Source organism: Lissotriton vulgaris, unplaced genomic scaffold (assembly GCF_964263255.1).
Source record: "Lissotriton vulgaris unplaced genomic scaffold, aLisVul1.2 SCAFFOLD_2982, whole genome shotgun sequence".
Lineage (NCBI taxonomy): Eukaryota > Metazoa > Chordata > Amphibia > Caudata > Salamandridae > Lissotriton > Lissotriton vulgaris.
The window spans coordinates 99589-115896 of NW_028253358.1; the positions used below are offsets into that span (position 1 = coordinate 99589).

At 50.9% G+C, this 16308-nt stretch overlaps 1 protein-coding gene across 1 annotated transcript in view; it reads right to left on the reverse strand.

Annotated features, from left to right (window-relative positions):
- Nucleotides 1-627: 627 nt before the first annotated feature.
- LOC147661033 (mediator of RNA polymerase II transcription subunit 13-like) overlaps nt 628-16308 on the reverse strand; it is a gene marked incomplete at its 5' end in the record, with an annotated part of 150415 nt that continues 134734 nt past the window's right edge. Inside the window, one exon of the mRNA XM_086951380.1 lies at nt 628-803. Within this exon, the coding sequence (XP_086807506.1) occupies nt 628-803 (176 nt within the window). The remainder of the gene's footprint in view (nt 804-16308) is intronic.

The window sequence follows — 16308 nt, forward strand, 5'->3', positions numbered from 1 at the left end:
ATAAGTAGTTTTTGACAGGCAAATGCAGAAAGCACCTCCTCAATGAGGATAGGATGTTCTGGGTCCACGGCCTGTTCAGTTAACATGGGAGTGAATGTGTTTTGGAGATAATGGGATGGTGCCACCTCCAGCAGCTGTTGAGCTGTATAGAGGTCTTTATAAAAGTTGCGGAATGCCTCAACTGTATTGGGGGGGGGGGGGGGGGGGCGTCATCTCTACACTCATCATGTGGAGTCGGGGCTGGAGCCGGTGGCAGAGCCGCCGGGCCAACAAGATCTGGACACAGGACCGCCGGGCCGAAAGGCGCGCCTGCAGGAGCCCGAGGCCTGTAAAGGCGGTCCATAGCAGCAAGGAACTCTTGCATCTGTTCAGGAGTCGCCGACGGACCCGGGTATGGTGGGTAGGCCGCGGGACTCCCAGGCTCCAGAGGAGCCATAGGGGCGAGGTCCCTGTCCCCCTCGTTTGCCTCTGAGGAGCGACGGTGGACGTCGAAAAGCGGACCAGCTTCTTCGACTTTTTATGGCGACGCTTAACGGAATCCGAAGGCGAAGACTTGGAGTCCAAGGAGCGACAGCTCCGGTCCAGCGAGCGGTCCCGGGAATGGCCCCTAGACCCTGAGAGACGATGTCACAAACGCTGGGCCTCCAGCAACTTCCAGCGTCGCTCCCGCAAGGCCTTGGGGGCCATAGCACGACAGTCCCGGGAGTCGTGATCGGTCTCCAAGCAGTGGAGGCAAACATCGTGAGGTTCTGCCACCAACATATTTCGGCGACAGGCCCCACAAGACTTAAAGCCGGACATCCCTACGTGCACAAGGAGGTAAACAAGCATTTACAATGCAACGGTTTCGCCTTTGTAAAAGTTAGAGCTATTGGCATTGTAAATGACAATTTTTTTATTTATGTGTTGGTTTTGAAAACAGATAAATAAATGGCATTGCCATTTACAATGCCAATAGCTTAATCTCTCGCAACAGTAACAAGAATTCCCAAAACAAATACGCAACTCAACGCAAAGTACAAACACTTTTTCAATGACTGCACTGGGCTGTAAACAGCAACAAAGTCACTGCCTTTCAAAAGTTGGATTTCAGTTTGCATCTGCCATCAAGTAAGCAGACCAGGCAGAGAGGTATGCAACATGCGATTTATACAGTATTTCGGAAGCACGTCGGATCCTAGGCACTTGTGTAACTTTGAAGGATCAGGTGTTCCGGGTCCTGCATTGAAGTGAATGACACTTCAAATTTTCACTGAGGAGGGCTGTGACATTCACTGTTTCATCCAAACAATGTTGTGCCTAGCAGATATAGCAATGCAAATGGGGGGGGGGGGGGGGGGTGTCTCTCATACAGTATCCGCTTTGCATCACCTTCTCTCGACCTGTACCACCAAAACTAATATTCCCTTCCGCACCCCGATCTTGTGCCAGACCAAGGTAAGTGTATGTCCCCCCCATCCTTGATTTGTCCTCCAGGGTGATGTCCAGCAACTCACACTCCCTGTCACAGGAACCTCCATCCAGGGATTCCAGCCCACAGAGGTATTCGAGGATGCTGCATCAAACACCCTTCCTTCCCTTGTGCCACTGACAGTGATATGACTAATATCCCCCTCACCACACACGTATATTTCTAGATTAAAAAACCCTCCTCCAATCCAGACTTCCACGATGACATGCCGTATAATACGGCCGCCTTCTCTTCATGGTGCACCGCCCCAGGCCCACGGTCCTGTGTTGCAGTCTCTGTCTATGATGGCAGGGTAGTACTGTTCGCCACCTCCCCCTCCCCCCTTGTGGTGTCGATATGTACACTGGGGCCTCTGTTCCGGTATGCCGGATACCCTCTTCCCTCAAAGAAGGCGGGGCCTTCTCGCCCACAGGGAGTGGGAGCCGGTAACCCTCCCTCCCAAATCCGGGCTCCCCTTTAGCGTCCCGCGCTCTTTCGCACTCACCGTGGTGTGTCTGAGCGGCGGCAGTAGCACGGGCTCTCCCGGGCCTCTCTGCACGGGCTGTCAGGACCCCGGCGGCAGAGATAGGGCTGCCCGCAGCTGCGCCTGATTCGAAGAAGCACAAAGGAGGGGTCACGGAAGGAGGCGGGGGCGGGGGGGATAAATCTAAAGAAAAAAGAACCGGGGACACGGTTATACACATAAAACGAAGGGGGAGGGATAAACAAATTAGGGATATTAACGGGATGGTGGTCCCAAGGGAGGTAGCAAGGGGGAGGAGTCGGAGGGTATGGGAGGAAATGTTGACTATAGAGTGCATCGAAGCAACACTAGTGGAAGGGAGGAGCAAGTACGTGAGGGAGTAGTCTTTGGAAGCAATACTAAAAGGAAGGCAGAGAGAACAGAGCACACAGACTGAAGCCAAATAATCGGTCAACAAGCACTCACCTGTGCTTCCTCCGGCGGCCGTGGTCGGCAGGCATGGAATAACCAAAACAAACACACAAAAAAAAAATGAAACTCCGCCCACCGCCGCAATGACGACATCGCAGAGGTGGAGAGGGAAAAATTTGCGGGAACGCCCCCAAATCCGGTCCGGTCTTGACGGACAGATCCGGCTCCCAATGGCTAGCCGCCATTTAAGGAGCTAGCCAATGGGAGCCGGGGGACGGTCCTGAAGCCAATATTGTAAACAATAGATTTCGCCTGCGCGAACTGCTTGCGCAGATCGGCAGGTCGAAACCTAAAAAGTGGGGAGACAAAAGTCTCAAAATAGTGGTCAAAAAGTGACCAAGGTACACGCTTAATCAGGATCTGCACTTACTGGCGTGGAAAAAAAAGAACTGATGTCAGCGTGCAATGGTGGCGCCTAAGTACTCTCCGTGACGTCATCTCGGCGCGGACGTCAGTGACGGACGCGGAGCCGCAGGGCGCCACCTGCTGACGCGCAAGGGTACTTCTAAGCAAAACTTTCCGGATCCAGTCTGACGCCTAGGGATATTCTAAGGTAAGGAACCTATCACTAACTTGTCTCTTTCAGATACTTCTAATTATGCGAATGGCAAAATATGAACTTGGTTCCGTCTCACTCGAACTTGAACTCTGCGTTCCTAAACTTGCTTCCCTTTTTGTTCGTGGGCCGATCAGGGGAGGGTGTAGTGAAGACTTGGTTCTGCCTGCACACACTACTATGTAAGCATAAGAGTATTAAAATGTTTAAACGTAATTTTGCTACTTTGCCGCCTTTGCTCACAACACTACATGTATCTGGTGTTGTAAGTTAATCTGATGGGAACGGTCTGCTTACAACACCCCTAGACTTACTCGGCGACCTCAGTCGGTACATTTTGTGCTGCAGGCTCCAAGGTCAAATAAAATATGCTGTTGATTGAGGTCGATAGGCCCACACTCTAGAAACAACATGCACCCAGCTGCGAATAGCTGAAACTAGAGTACCTTTAATATTACACTGCATGCATGTTTTCAGGCACTTGAAGAAAAACTGTTCCATCTGCAGAGAGCTTGCTGATCCTGTGAAGTGATTCACCTCAGCTGATCTTGGAGGTATGGGGTTCCCCATTCAAGCCTGGAGACCTTCTATTATAAAACCTAGCTATTAGCCAGGGGAGGGTGGTCCACAAGGCGCGATAGGACCTGTTTCCACTATCATAACATGATTTTTCCTTTTGTGTTGTATGGAATTGTAACAATGCTGATTGTTTTATTTCTAATCATATGTCTGCTTATGTTAGCCAAAATACTGCATTTTAGAGCACGTAGTTGAAATAAACATTTTAAACTTAACTGTGTCTCTGATTATGCTGTGGTCTTGTATGAGAGAATAAACCAAAGAGTGTTCTTGTTTCCCACCATTCCTGAGAGTATTCTAAGTCGCTTGTTCTGGGTGGTCTAATCATTGGTAGCTTTCCAGTAGGACGGAGAACAAATGAGACAATGATGCTAGTCGGATAGGGGTTCTGGGAACTGAGGTGAGTTTTTCGTACACCACAATTCACTCAGTTCCTGGTTTCCTGTGCATAGTTCTGTGCAGGAGCAGAATCCCTGCAACAAGGTCTGATAGGACTTGCTAAACTGGAGGCCATATGCGCTCTCCTGCCTTGGTCGTGTAGCGGCCCTGAAAATGACCATGTATCAGTACTTGAGACCTTGTGTCACCTTCATTGTTGATATAGTGCATGGTCGTGGTATTGTTTGTGCTTATGAGCACTGCAGTTTTGTATCGTGGGCAGGAAGGCTTATAAGGCTAGATGTACTGCCACGAGTTCTAGCAAGTTGATGTGGAGAAGCAACTGAGATAGCACCCATTTGCTGCCGACTTGTACATCTTGCAGATGAGATCCCCAGCCCTTTAAGGAAGTATCTGTGGTAACTTGGGATATCAGAGTCAGGCCTGCAGAGATTTGCCTCTCAAATCCACCAGGACAAAGCAGTGTGCATCTCCAGGGGGAAGCAAACAACATAGTCGAAACAGTCTTATGTTTGAATCCATTGCTTGTCCAGTTCCTCTTGCAATTTATGCATTAAAAGGCTGAAACATGGTACAAAGGGATTGCAGGAGGACATCATTCCTACCAGGGATATGAAGAGTAGAACAGAAAGTGACTTTCTTCCTTGCACTAGACAGGCATGGTGAGCAAAAAAACTATGGATTTAGGCCCAGATCTCTCTACTGGGGTGAATGTATGACATTGTTATGCATCATGTCTATCAATTCCTCATTTAGCATTTGTCACCCCACATGGGACGGGTATGCCCAGAGGTGGGTTCCGTACTCTCCAAGCCACTAGAGTCAAGCTATCCTGGATGATGAGGGGTGAAACCCCTAAACTGGTCCGAGTAAGCTTGTTTCCAGTTCAGAGAGGACCTGGTCTGGCAGTTCAGGCAGGACTGTTCCCATTGGGCATAGGGTCAAGACTGATTTGAATATGGCTGTGTTCAAACTGGAATGGCATGGTGAGCAAAACAACGATGGATGTAGGCCCAGATCTCTGTACTGGGGTGAATGAATGACATTGGTCTGCGTTCTATCAATTGTTCTTTTTGCATCGGTCACCCTGAGTGGGACGGGTATATGTGAGAAAGTGTCTTCTTTCTGCATGGTAGCCCCCACTTTTTCCAGATCTGCTGATGTGCTTTAACTAAGTGTGCCTCTGGGCCCCTGTCAATCAGGTACCTAGGGCCTATGTTCTTTCCCTAAAACTGCACTGAAAACAAAACCCAATTGGCATCCTGGGCCACAGGTCAACCCCTGGTAAATGGTACCACAGGTACCCAGGGCACTGTTGTTGTATGGCGTTTTAGGATCAGAGTGAATTTTCCAGATTCATGCCTTTCTATAGATACAATTCACACTGCCCTAATATAGGAATAGAAATCATTCCCTTATTAAGACAAAGCCCAAGCAGACCAAATACAGGCAAGAAGACATCCACCCATATCAAAACGTCACAACGATTTCTTGGAAAATCTGCTTGAGCAGTCAGGGATCTTTCCTTGCTAGAATATTGATTTGTCCTAGAACTCATATACTTTACAAAGAACTACTATTCCCTTGGGGTTCTTTCCTAACGTTATTATGCCCGACTTTACGTCAAACTAGACACCTTCAAGGTATAAATATGCCTTCACTTCCTCTAGCAACACACAGTGGTTCAGAGCAGTTCGACTATCTACTTGCCCAGGGCAGCTCGCTGCAGCAAGTGCCGAAGGAAGTCGACCCTCCAGCTTGGGAAATAGAGTCCGAAGACTGAGATACCAGACCTCCTTCATTCTAAAATAAGGTATGGAGCTGATTAGAACGTAGAGAAACCTTGGACAGATTCTTAGCAAAGAAAACGAAACCTATGCTACACCACACTTACTCCTTCCCGCGTACTAGGCTTAGGTTAGGTACATTGGGGTAGGCGTATTTTAGAAGCACCAGTTGAGTACTTTTAGCCCTTGTTATTTAACTATGCATTTTTATATAGTTTAGAAACCATACAATGCTCTTACAGTATTTTATAATATTGTTCTCGCTGTACGCATTATACTTTGTACTCTGCATTACAATTGTAGCAGTTCACCTTATTTGCATGAGAAAGACTGTTCAATAAAACCTCTTATTGAACCTCTGTAGAAACAAAGCATGCACAAGTGACTGAGTGAAGTACTGATCTATTGTTTCCACGACGCTAAAGATACTTTTCTTATTCTTGGGAAACAAAGTTCATTTTATGCGGTTGTCAGAAACTAATCCCTGCTTGTTAACTCGAGAAAGTTTATAGTGACCTCTGAGCTAGCTGGCATTCACTATTAAGATTAATTTATTCTCTAGAGACCTAGTCGACCTCAGTCCTACGTCTAATCTATAGGATATATTATTCCAATGCGCAGAGCCTATTGGGAAAATAGGAGCTACTCTACATTGTGACCAAAGAAGACCCTTAAGGGCTGGAGCACTTATTGTGCCACCCTTAGAGGTCCTGTACCACTACACTCACACTGCCTTTGCAGGCTGCGTGTTTTGGTGCAGAACAAAGTAAAGAGTCTACATGGCACACAACCCACTGCCCTGGCATAGATCAGTCACCCTTCTAGCTGGGTGCACTGTACCAGTGGTGAGGATACAGGTGCATGAGCCCAGTACCCTTACAGTGTCAAAGTCCATTCTTAGACATTGTAAGTGCAGTGCTGCCATTAAGAGTATATGGTGCTGGGAGTTTGACATTACGTACTTCACAGCACCATAATGGCTACACTGAAAACTGAGAAGTTTGGAATCAAACTTCTCAGCACATTAAACCCACACTGATGTCAGTGGCGGAGTTAATGGAAAATGAACATAGAGGGCATCTTAGAGATGCCCCCTGAAAACCAACCTACCACTAGTGTCCAGGCTGAGAGGCTGCTTTCAGCTGCCACCAACAGAAATGTTTCTGGACCCCTGGGTTGAGAGGCTGCTGCTCTTGGGCCTGAAACTATGCACATCCTGGGACAAGGTGCCAAGCCTCCTCCCCCAGGCATTTGTCACCCCGAGTGGGATGGGTATGCTCAGACGTGAGTCCCATGCTCTCCACACCACTGGAGTCAAGCTATCCTGGCTGAAGACGGCTGATAGCCAGAAACCGGTCCTAGGATGCTTGATTCCGGTCCAGGAAAGACATGGCTTGGCAGTTCGGGCTGGACTGTTCCCATGAGGCAATCAATCAATCAATCATTGGCATTTATATCGCGCACTACTTACCTGGAGGGTCTCAAGGTGCTTGGGGTGGGGGAGGGGGGTCCGCTACTGCTCGAACAGCCAGGTCTTGAGCTTCTTCCTGAAGGAGAGGTGGTCTTGGGTCAGGCGTAGGTCGTTGGGAGGGAGTTCCAAGTCTTGGCGGCAGGTGGGAGAAGGACCTTCCTCCTGTTGTCGCTCTGCGGATGCGGGGGACGGCAGCCAGGGCGTGACTGGTCGAGCGGAGGTGGCGTTTGGGAGCGTAGAAGTTGAGGCGGCTGTTGAGGTAGGTCGGGCCTTGGTTGTGTAGGGCATTGTGTGTGTGGGTGAGGAGCCGGAAGGTGATTCTTTTGTTGATCGGGAGCCAGTGCAGGTCTCTCAGGTGTCTGGAGATGTGGCTTCGTCTGGGGACGTAGAGGATGAGTCTCGCCGAGGCGTTCTGGATCCGCTGGAGTCTCTTCTGGAGCTTGGCGGTGGTTCCGGTGTAGAGGGCGTTGCGGTAGTCCAGTCGGCTGGTGACGAGGGCCTGGGTGACCGTCTTCCTGGTCTCGGTGGGGATCCACCGGAAGATCTTACGTAGCATGCGCATGATGTTGAAACAGGACGAGGAGACAGCGTTGACTTGTCTGGTCAAGGAGAGGGAGGAGTCCAGGATGAAGCCCAGGTTGCGTGCGTGGTCTGTCGGTTTGGGTGCGTTGCCCAGGGCGGGGGGCCACCAGGAGTCGTCCCAGGCAGAGGGTGAGGAGCCCAGGATGAGGACTTCCGTCTTGTCTGTGTTCAGTTTCAGGCGGCTGGTCGTCATCCACTCGGCCACGTCTTTCATCCCTTCGTGTAGGTTGGCTCTGGCGGTGTCGTTGGTCAGGGAGAGGATCAGCTGGGTGTCATCGGCGTAGGAGATGATGTTCAGGTTGTGTTGGCGTGCAATGGCTGCAAGGGGGCTCATGTAGACATTGAAGAGGGTGGGGCTGAGCGAGGATCCCTGAGGGACGCCGCAGATGACTTCCGTGGCTTCTGGTCTGAATGGGGGCAGGCGGACTCTCTGTGTCCTTCCGGCGAGGAAGGAGATGATCCATTCCAGTGCTTTCTCTTTGATTCCGACGTTGCTGAGGCGCTGCACTAGGGTGCGGTGGCAGACAGTGCCGAATGCCGCGGAGAGGTCCAGGAGGATGAGGGCCGCTGTTTCTCCGTTGTCCAGCAGGGTTCGGATGTCGTCGGTGGCAGCGATGAGGGCGGTCTCGGTGCTGTGGTTGGCCCGGAAGCCTGACTGAGATGGGTCGAGGTATCCAGTCGTCTCGAGGAAGGCTGCCAGTTGCTTGTTGACGGTCTTCTTGATGACTTTGGCTGGAAACGGGAGGAGCGAGATGGGGTGGTAGTTCTTGAGTTCGGTGGGGTCCGCCGTTGGTTTCTTTAGTAGAGCGCTGAGTTCGGCGTGCTTCCAGCTCTCAGGGAAGGTGGCGGTGTCGAAGGAGGGGTTGATAATGTCCCGCAGGTGGGGTGCGATGACAGCGTCGGCCTTGTTGAAGACGTGGTGAGGGCAGGGGTCGGTTGGAGATCCGGAGTGGATGGAGTTCATCGTGCGGATGGTGTCTTCGAGGTTGATCGGTGTCCAGGCGTTGAGGGTGGTGGTGGGGGGCGTTGGTGTGGTCGTGGGGAGCGTTGTTTGTGTGCTGAAGCTGTTGTGTATGTCAGCGATCTTGTTGTGGAAGTAGGAGGCGAGGGAGTTGCAGAGGTCTTGCGATGGGGTGATGTCGTTGGTTCCGGCGTTGGGGTTGGAGAGCTCTCTCACGATGTTGAAGAGTTCCTTGCTGTTGTGTGTGTTGTTGTCCAGCCGGTCCTTGAATGCGGTTTTCTTGGTGGCACGGATCAGTTGATGGTGCTTTCGGGTGGCGAGCTTGAGGGTGGTCATGTTGTCCGGTGTTGGGTCTCTTCTCCAGGCTTTCTCGAGGGCACGGCAGTACTTCTTGGAACTCTTGAGTTCGTCGGTGAACCACAGGGCCTTCTTGCTTCCGGGTCTGCTGGGCGGGGTCCTCCGAGGGGCGAGTTCGTCCGCGCAGGTGTAGATCCATTTTGTGAGGTTGTCGGCGGATTGGCTGGGGTTCGCTGAGCTGGCGGGAGGGTGCTGGCTCAGGGATGCGGCGAGTTGGTCGGCTGTGATCTTGTTCCAGCTTCTTCGTGCGGCCTGTGCTGGTGGTGGTGGACCGTGGTTCTTCTGAAGGTGAAGTGGATGCAGCTGTGGTCCGTCCAGTGGAGTACAGTGGCGTGGCTGAAGGCGATGTCTTTGCTGGACGAGAAGACTGTGTCGAGTGTGTGTTCGGTGAGGTGGGTGGGGGTGGTCACCAGCTGCTTGAGTCCGAGGGTGGCGAGGTTGTCAAGCAGGGTGGTGGTGTTGCGGTCGTTGTTGTTCTCCAGGTGGAAGTTGATGTCCCCGAGGACAGGGTCAAGGCTGATTTGCATATGGCCATGTCTGAACTGGGGTGGGTGGAGTGCAAACAAACGATGGATTTAGGCCCAGATCTCTGTACTGGGATGAATGTATGATTTTGTTCTGCATTCTGTCCATCATCTGTTGTTTTTGCATCAGTACCATTACAATGTCAAAGTCCATCCTTAGACATTGTAAGTGCAGTGCTGCCATTAAGTGTATATGGTGCTGGGAGTTTGACATTAGGTACTTCACAGCACCATAATGGCTACACTGAAAACTGAGAAGTTTGGAATCAAACTTCTCAGTATATTAAACCCACACCGATGTCAGTGGCGGAGTTAATGGAAAATGAACACAGAGGGCATCTTAGAGATGCCCCCTGAAAACCAACCTACCACTAGTGTCCAGGCTGAGAGGCTGCTTTCAGCTGCCACCACCAGAAATGTTTCTGGACCCCAGGGTTGAGAGGCTGCTGTTCTCAGGGGCCTGCAACTATGCAAATCCTGGGACAAGGTGCCAAGCCTCCTCCCCCCAGGATGGGCAAGGTTCACGAAGGGGAAGCTTCAAAGAGTTGCCGCCTTTGTGAGATTCCCCAGGGCACTTGCTGCTTTCAGCAACTGGTCCCCACTGGTTCTGACCCCCACTGTGTGAGAAGGTGGCCTGATATGCAGTGGTCACTATTCTAGTGCCCACTATGTATCAGTCCAGCAACCCTTATTGATGATTGGTTGTAAGTCAACCTTATAGACCAGCTATCCTAGTAGCATGGATACGAGCAGTCTAAGGCTAAAGACTCGAGAGGGCGTGTTAAGCCAGCTGTTTACCACACATATACCCCTTGAATACCCAGTGAAAGGACACCACACAAGTGTTATGAAAATAAACAGTTATTTATTAAAGATCACAACAGCCCTGTACTCTTTATGAGGACAGGGTACTAAGCACAAACCAAAACTCTTACAAAAATACTTAAGTTAGCACAGTATATACAAATGCCCGAGGGGCACGGAAAACCATATACTCTGAAAGTGGAATGTGAAATTCCTAGCAGGTAAGTACAGTACTAATAGCTTTTGGAATCGCTAGGACTTGACTAGGGAATCGTTAGATTACGACTAGGAGGCCTAGGGGACTCGGGTGCAGTGTGTGCACTCTCACGCGAGATGCGGACAAAAGTCTATGGTAGCTAGGAAATAGAAAGTTAGTGTTCTCGGGCGAACCCGACCTGGTAGGGAGAAAACGAAAGTAGATTCTGACCCTTGGATAGTGAGGCTATGCTGGGGCACCGAAATGCCGAAGTTACCAAGCCCAGGGGCTGCAGCTGCATAGGTCTGAAAAGACGTCGGGAATCCTCGTAGACGGACCAGGAGCCGGAAGAAAAGATGCTGGCCGGTGACCAGTGGAGAAAGTTCAGTTGGATCCAAGCCTGGATCTCGAAGATAGATGACACCTGAAAGCAGAGGGGACCAAGTTCGAGACTACTAGCCAGTAGTCAGTGGGCACCAGGAGGGCACCGGATGGTAGCCACCTCGACAAGGTGAGTGGGTGACGCTGTAGCTCGAAGATCTCACGGACCAGGAGGCGTTGTCGGCGACCAGGATGGAGGATCGAGCTGTCCCACGAAGATAGAAGCTGTCGGCGTCGCTGGACCCAGGATTGGGCAACAAAGCCTTGGCAAATTCAAGCCCACGCGGTGGACCTAAAATGGCGTCTGGAGTGGACCAGGAGGGTCCGGGGTGCCTCTCTCGAAGAAGGAAGCAAGGGCCAGCCTGGAGCAACCAGACCAGCAGCAGAGATGTCGTCGGGCGTCGTTCGGAAGGCCACAAGCCAGCCGGCTAGTAGCCAAACAACGCGGTGCACAGCAAACAGCAGAAGGGCCCCACGCAGATCGTGGAGATGCAGGGAGGCTGACCTTGGGTGCTGGAGCTGCGCAGGGTCGGGGCTTCTCGGACCCCAAAGCACTCACCAGTGGAGGACACGGTGGGCTTGCAGTAAAGATGTCGTGCAGTCTTGGCGATCGTCGGTCCCTCGAGGTCTCGTCGCACTCACGGTTCTCAGCTTTGCTGTAGAGGTGAGTAGAGGTCAGAGGTGCCAGGGAAGCCGGGTCTCGTCGAGCTGGGTCGTCGGATTCGTGATGAAGGACTTGCAGCAGACCGCAGTGTTCTTTAGGATGGTGCCCGCTTGATGCAGGGTGACTACTCCTTAGCCACAAGGGAGAATCTTGAAGAAGAAATCGTGAAGTCCTTTCGAAGAAAGTGGTATCTTGATTCCAAAGATGTTCTAATTTGAACAGGGGGCCCGCTCCTATCTTTATACTAAAAAAGGGGGCTGACCCGGTGACTAGGTCCTGCCTATGGGTGGGACCAGGAGGGGGGTGGTTACACCCCTCTCCCCTGCCGGACTTCCCCAGGCCAGGGGCTGGTGTGCCCCTGGAACTGGTTCTGACTGGCCTATGCGTAGTGAGCACCGGGGTGCCACTCAGCAGTCACCTTCCTGAAAAGCCCTGCCTACCCAGGATACACAAAACCATGTCTGGGACGGTGCTAGCACCGCCCCGGACAGGAAACCCTTTGTCCAGGCCTCCCTCGCTGGAAGGACTCCCAGCAGCCGGAGGTCAGACTCGTGTCTGTGGTGGCAGCATCCATTTTGTGGAGCTGAGGCTTTGCTTAACTTTAACCGGGGTTCACAGTTACATACATGTCGTGTCCCTCTAGAAGGGTGGAATGCTAACCCCGTCGCCAGAATTGGCGAGGGGTTAGTATTCCAATTCGTATGACACCTTACTCGACATGTTTTGATAAAGCAGTACCAAAGATAGCATTTAACCGCGAGGATTATAATGCACTTAAGAGTATATGGTATGCGATATCATGGAACAGCTATTAGGACTTGATTCCGCACGCTGCAGACAGGCTCAGCTCATGCCAGAGCACCATCTCACACGATTCCAAGCACTCTGCCTTCAGGATTGTTAAGGCCTGCCATAGGAGTGACTGATAGCAATCTGTGTGTCCATTTTAGGGTTAGGTATAGGTATACTACACCTACAGCAAAGGGTGATTACACGACTTTGCCCCAGCTGTCATGCAGCCAGTTGTGTCAAATTTAGGAGGCCAGCCAGGGGTGGCATAATACATGCTGCAGCCCCTGGCAGCCCTGGGTACACCCATGCCCTGAGTTACAGGGTCTGATAGGGTGGCCCAGTACCAATTGGAAATGTACCTAGGGTACATGGAATCCATTTTAAAGAGAGAGCAGTAGGCCTGGGGTCCTGATTGGCAGGGTCCCAGGTCGACTATGTCCAAAACCAGCTAAAACACAGGGCAAAAAGTTGGGGGCAACCATAGTCAGGATGTACCTTCCTACACAACCCCCCCCCAAACGAAAGGAGATAAGGCTATCCTTGTCCAGGTAAGCCTCTATTACCTAAGTGGCCATATAAGGAAGGACCAGCTCTGGCTTGGTTTCCCCCTGTGTCATGGTCCACTAGGCAACCCCTCACCCTAAGGGTATCTGAGGGTCTCCACCATAGGGAATCTCTGTCTCTGGTGTGTCTTGGGAAAGAAGAAGGCTGATGCTGGGATGGAGTACTGAAGTGAGGCTCCTCTACCTTTGGGCTCAACTTCCTCCAATCACCATTCATCATGTGTGCCTTTCTTTCTTTAGCTGAGATGCACTGAGCTCTCAGGGTCAGCCTCTGGCTACCTAAAGCTGGAGGCTGAGTCCCTCTGTTTGGCTTACTGGAGGGACAGGTCAGGTCTGGGGTTTTTAGGCCCCATGTTTGGCTGTGCCCAACAGTGTCCAGCTGTGGGAGTTCCCTAACTACTTTTAAGGGGGATCCCTCAGGAGTCTGTTCTATTTTCACTTGGCTAGGGTTACCAGCTTCAGTGATCCTAATCTGCTGATTAAGGGGTTCTTTTGGACAGGGGGCCCTTTGGGGTCCACCACTGGCCTCCCTGTCCTCTTCAGCCCTGGGCTGACTGAGGCAGGGTAGAGAGGTGCAGGTTACCTGCTCCAGACTGGGTCCCACCTGGGAAGGTTCCACTGCCATCAGGGGCTCTGCCAGGCTAGGCCTGACTACCTCTGGGGCAGTTCCTTCAACAGGGGTAGAGTCCGTTCCCTGAGGAGGCTGGCTCTCACCTAGTGTCTGGGAGGGGGAAGTCTTTTCTTCCTCCTCAATGCTCTCTGTTTGAGTGGAGTGATCCATTGTTTCAGGCTTCACAACCTCACTATCTGTTTGAGTAGAGGCTGAGACCATTTCAACCTTGCTAACCTTTTCAGGAGGGCACTCAGTTTGTGTTTGGGCTGTGACTGTCACAGCCCTCCTATCCTGCTCTGGAAAGTCTGTCTGAGCCTGGGCAGTGGCTACCACTGCCCTTCCAACCTTTTCAGGGAGGAATGGTGCTTGGACTGGGGCTGTAGCTATTACTGCCCCACTAACCTGTCTGGATAGGCCTATCATTCTGGAGTGAGTTTCTTGCTCCACCTCAGCCCATGCTGAGAGTTCCAGGTCATTCCCCAGTAAGCAATCTACAGGTAGGTTATCTGTCACTGCCACTCTCATGGGCCCTGTGACATTACCCCAGCTGAGCTTGACTACTGCCATGGGATGCCTTCTCTTCACTCCATGAATGTCTGTCACCTGATAAGTAAAACCAGGGGTCAGTTGAGCAGAGGGGACCAGATGGTCACTCACCATGGTGAGGCTGGCCCCTGTGTCTCTGAATGCCTCAACTTTCTGACCATTCACTAAAACTTCTTGTCTATACTTTCCCAAAATGTGGGGTCCAGTAGTGAAGTTGGCAAACCCCATGCCAGTCTCACAGACAAGAGAGTGATCAGGGAACCTGGCTAGGCCATAGTCCTCCTGATTGCCCAAAGTAATGCCCACCACATTCTTGGGGGCACTCCCACCACCTGGGGGATTACCACTAGTGGTAACAGGAGGTTTAGGAGTATTACCTGGGGGTATGTTTCCCTTATTACCATTTTTAGGGCAACTGACATCACTTTTGTAATGACCCACCTGTTTACAGGTATGGCAATAAGGTTTCTTTTGTTCTGAAGGAGTGTTCTGGGACCCACCACCCTTGTTGGAGTTTTGGGGCCCTTGGGAAGTCTTCTCTGAGGATTTATCCCCACCCTTCTCTTGAGGCTTGGTTGATTCCTTTTTCTGGTCACCACCCTGGTTTTTAGGCCTAACCCTGGTTCTGACCCATTTGTCTGCCCTCTTACCCAATTCCTGTGGAGAGGTCAACTCAGAGTCTACCAGGTGCTGATGTAATAGCTGGTTCTGACAATTATTTAAGATTTGCTCCCTCATAATTAGATTGTACAATCCTTTAAAATCAGTAACCTTACTACCCAGTAGCCAGCCTTCAAAAGCCTTAGTGGCACAATCAACGAAGTCAGTCCAATCTTGAGACTGAGTTTTCTGGGTGTCTCTGAACAGCATCCTGTATTGTTCAGTGGTTAAACCAAACCCATCAACCAGTGTATTCCTCAAGATTTTGTAGTTGTTAGCATCCTCCACCCTTGTGGTGAGGAGCTTATCTCTACCTTTACCATCAAAGGAGAGCCACAAGATAGCTGCCCACTGACTTTGGGGAACACCCTGCACAGTGCAGGCTCTCTCCAAAGCAGTAATCCATTTGTGGATGTCATCCCCTTCTTTAAAGGGGGGCACTATCTTATTCAGGTGCTTTTTATCAAAACTCCTTTCCCTATTGCTAGGATTATTGCTGCCACCAGTGGGCTGTAGCCCACATAATTCTTGCTCTCTAGCAAGGGCAAGTCTCTCTTTGGCCAGGGCAAGTTCTTCCCTTTCAATCCTCAGTTTGACTGCCCTTTCTTCAGCTTCATACACTCTCCTCTTAGGGGAAGACATCCCTCTATGAGAAGAGTTGAGAGAGCCATTGGTTCGAAAGGATCTGTTAGAGCCTCTTGATAGAGACCTAACTCGTCCATTCCCAATGTTAAGCTGACCTGAGAGTGGGCCCAGGGGTCACCCAGTACCAAGCTCATGTCTGCTTAAGTTGGACCTGCTTAGTCTACTGACTTCTAGCTGTCCCTTATCTGCCTCATCCCCAGACAACTCATCCTCATCCTCAGCATCATCTGCCTCATGGAGGGGATGGATATCAAAGGGACCCTGTAAGGAGGGCATACTTCCTTCTGGATTAGAAGGGTCTGGGTTACCAGCCCTACTGGCATCATAAGCCTCTAAGAGACCAATCAGAAAGGAAGTGGTGGGGTTAGACCCCTGTTTTAGTTTCCTGAGAGTACACACTTGTCTCATCTCATGGAAGCTAAGAGCAGTATATTTAGAAGGGACCTGTGGAGGGTCCACTGACACAAGGGGATACTCAGAGTTTCCTCCTTTGTCCGACATACTGTTTCTAGTGTGGTGTAAGTGATGCACCTACCTACACTATGTGTTACCTACTGATCCCTTGCTAAGAGTTGCAGCCAAGGTGTGCTAGGCCTTGAGGAGCTACAACAGCTGGTTCAGTAGAACTCAGAGTATTCTAAGCTTTAGTTATATGTACCTAACAGTACTTATGTGATCTTTCAACAAGATATTCTTAGGATACGTGTGGTAAAACAACAGCAAGCTCAAATCCCACCGCTGCTCACCAATGTGAGAAGGTGGCCTGATATGCAGTGGTCACTATTCTAGTGCCCACTATGTATCAGTCCAGCAACCCTTATTG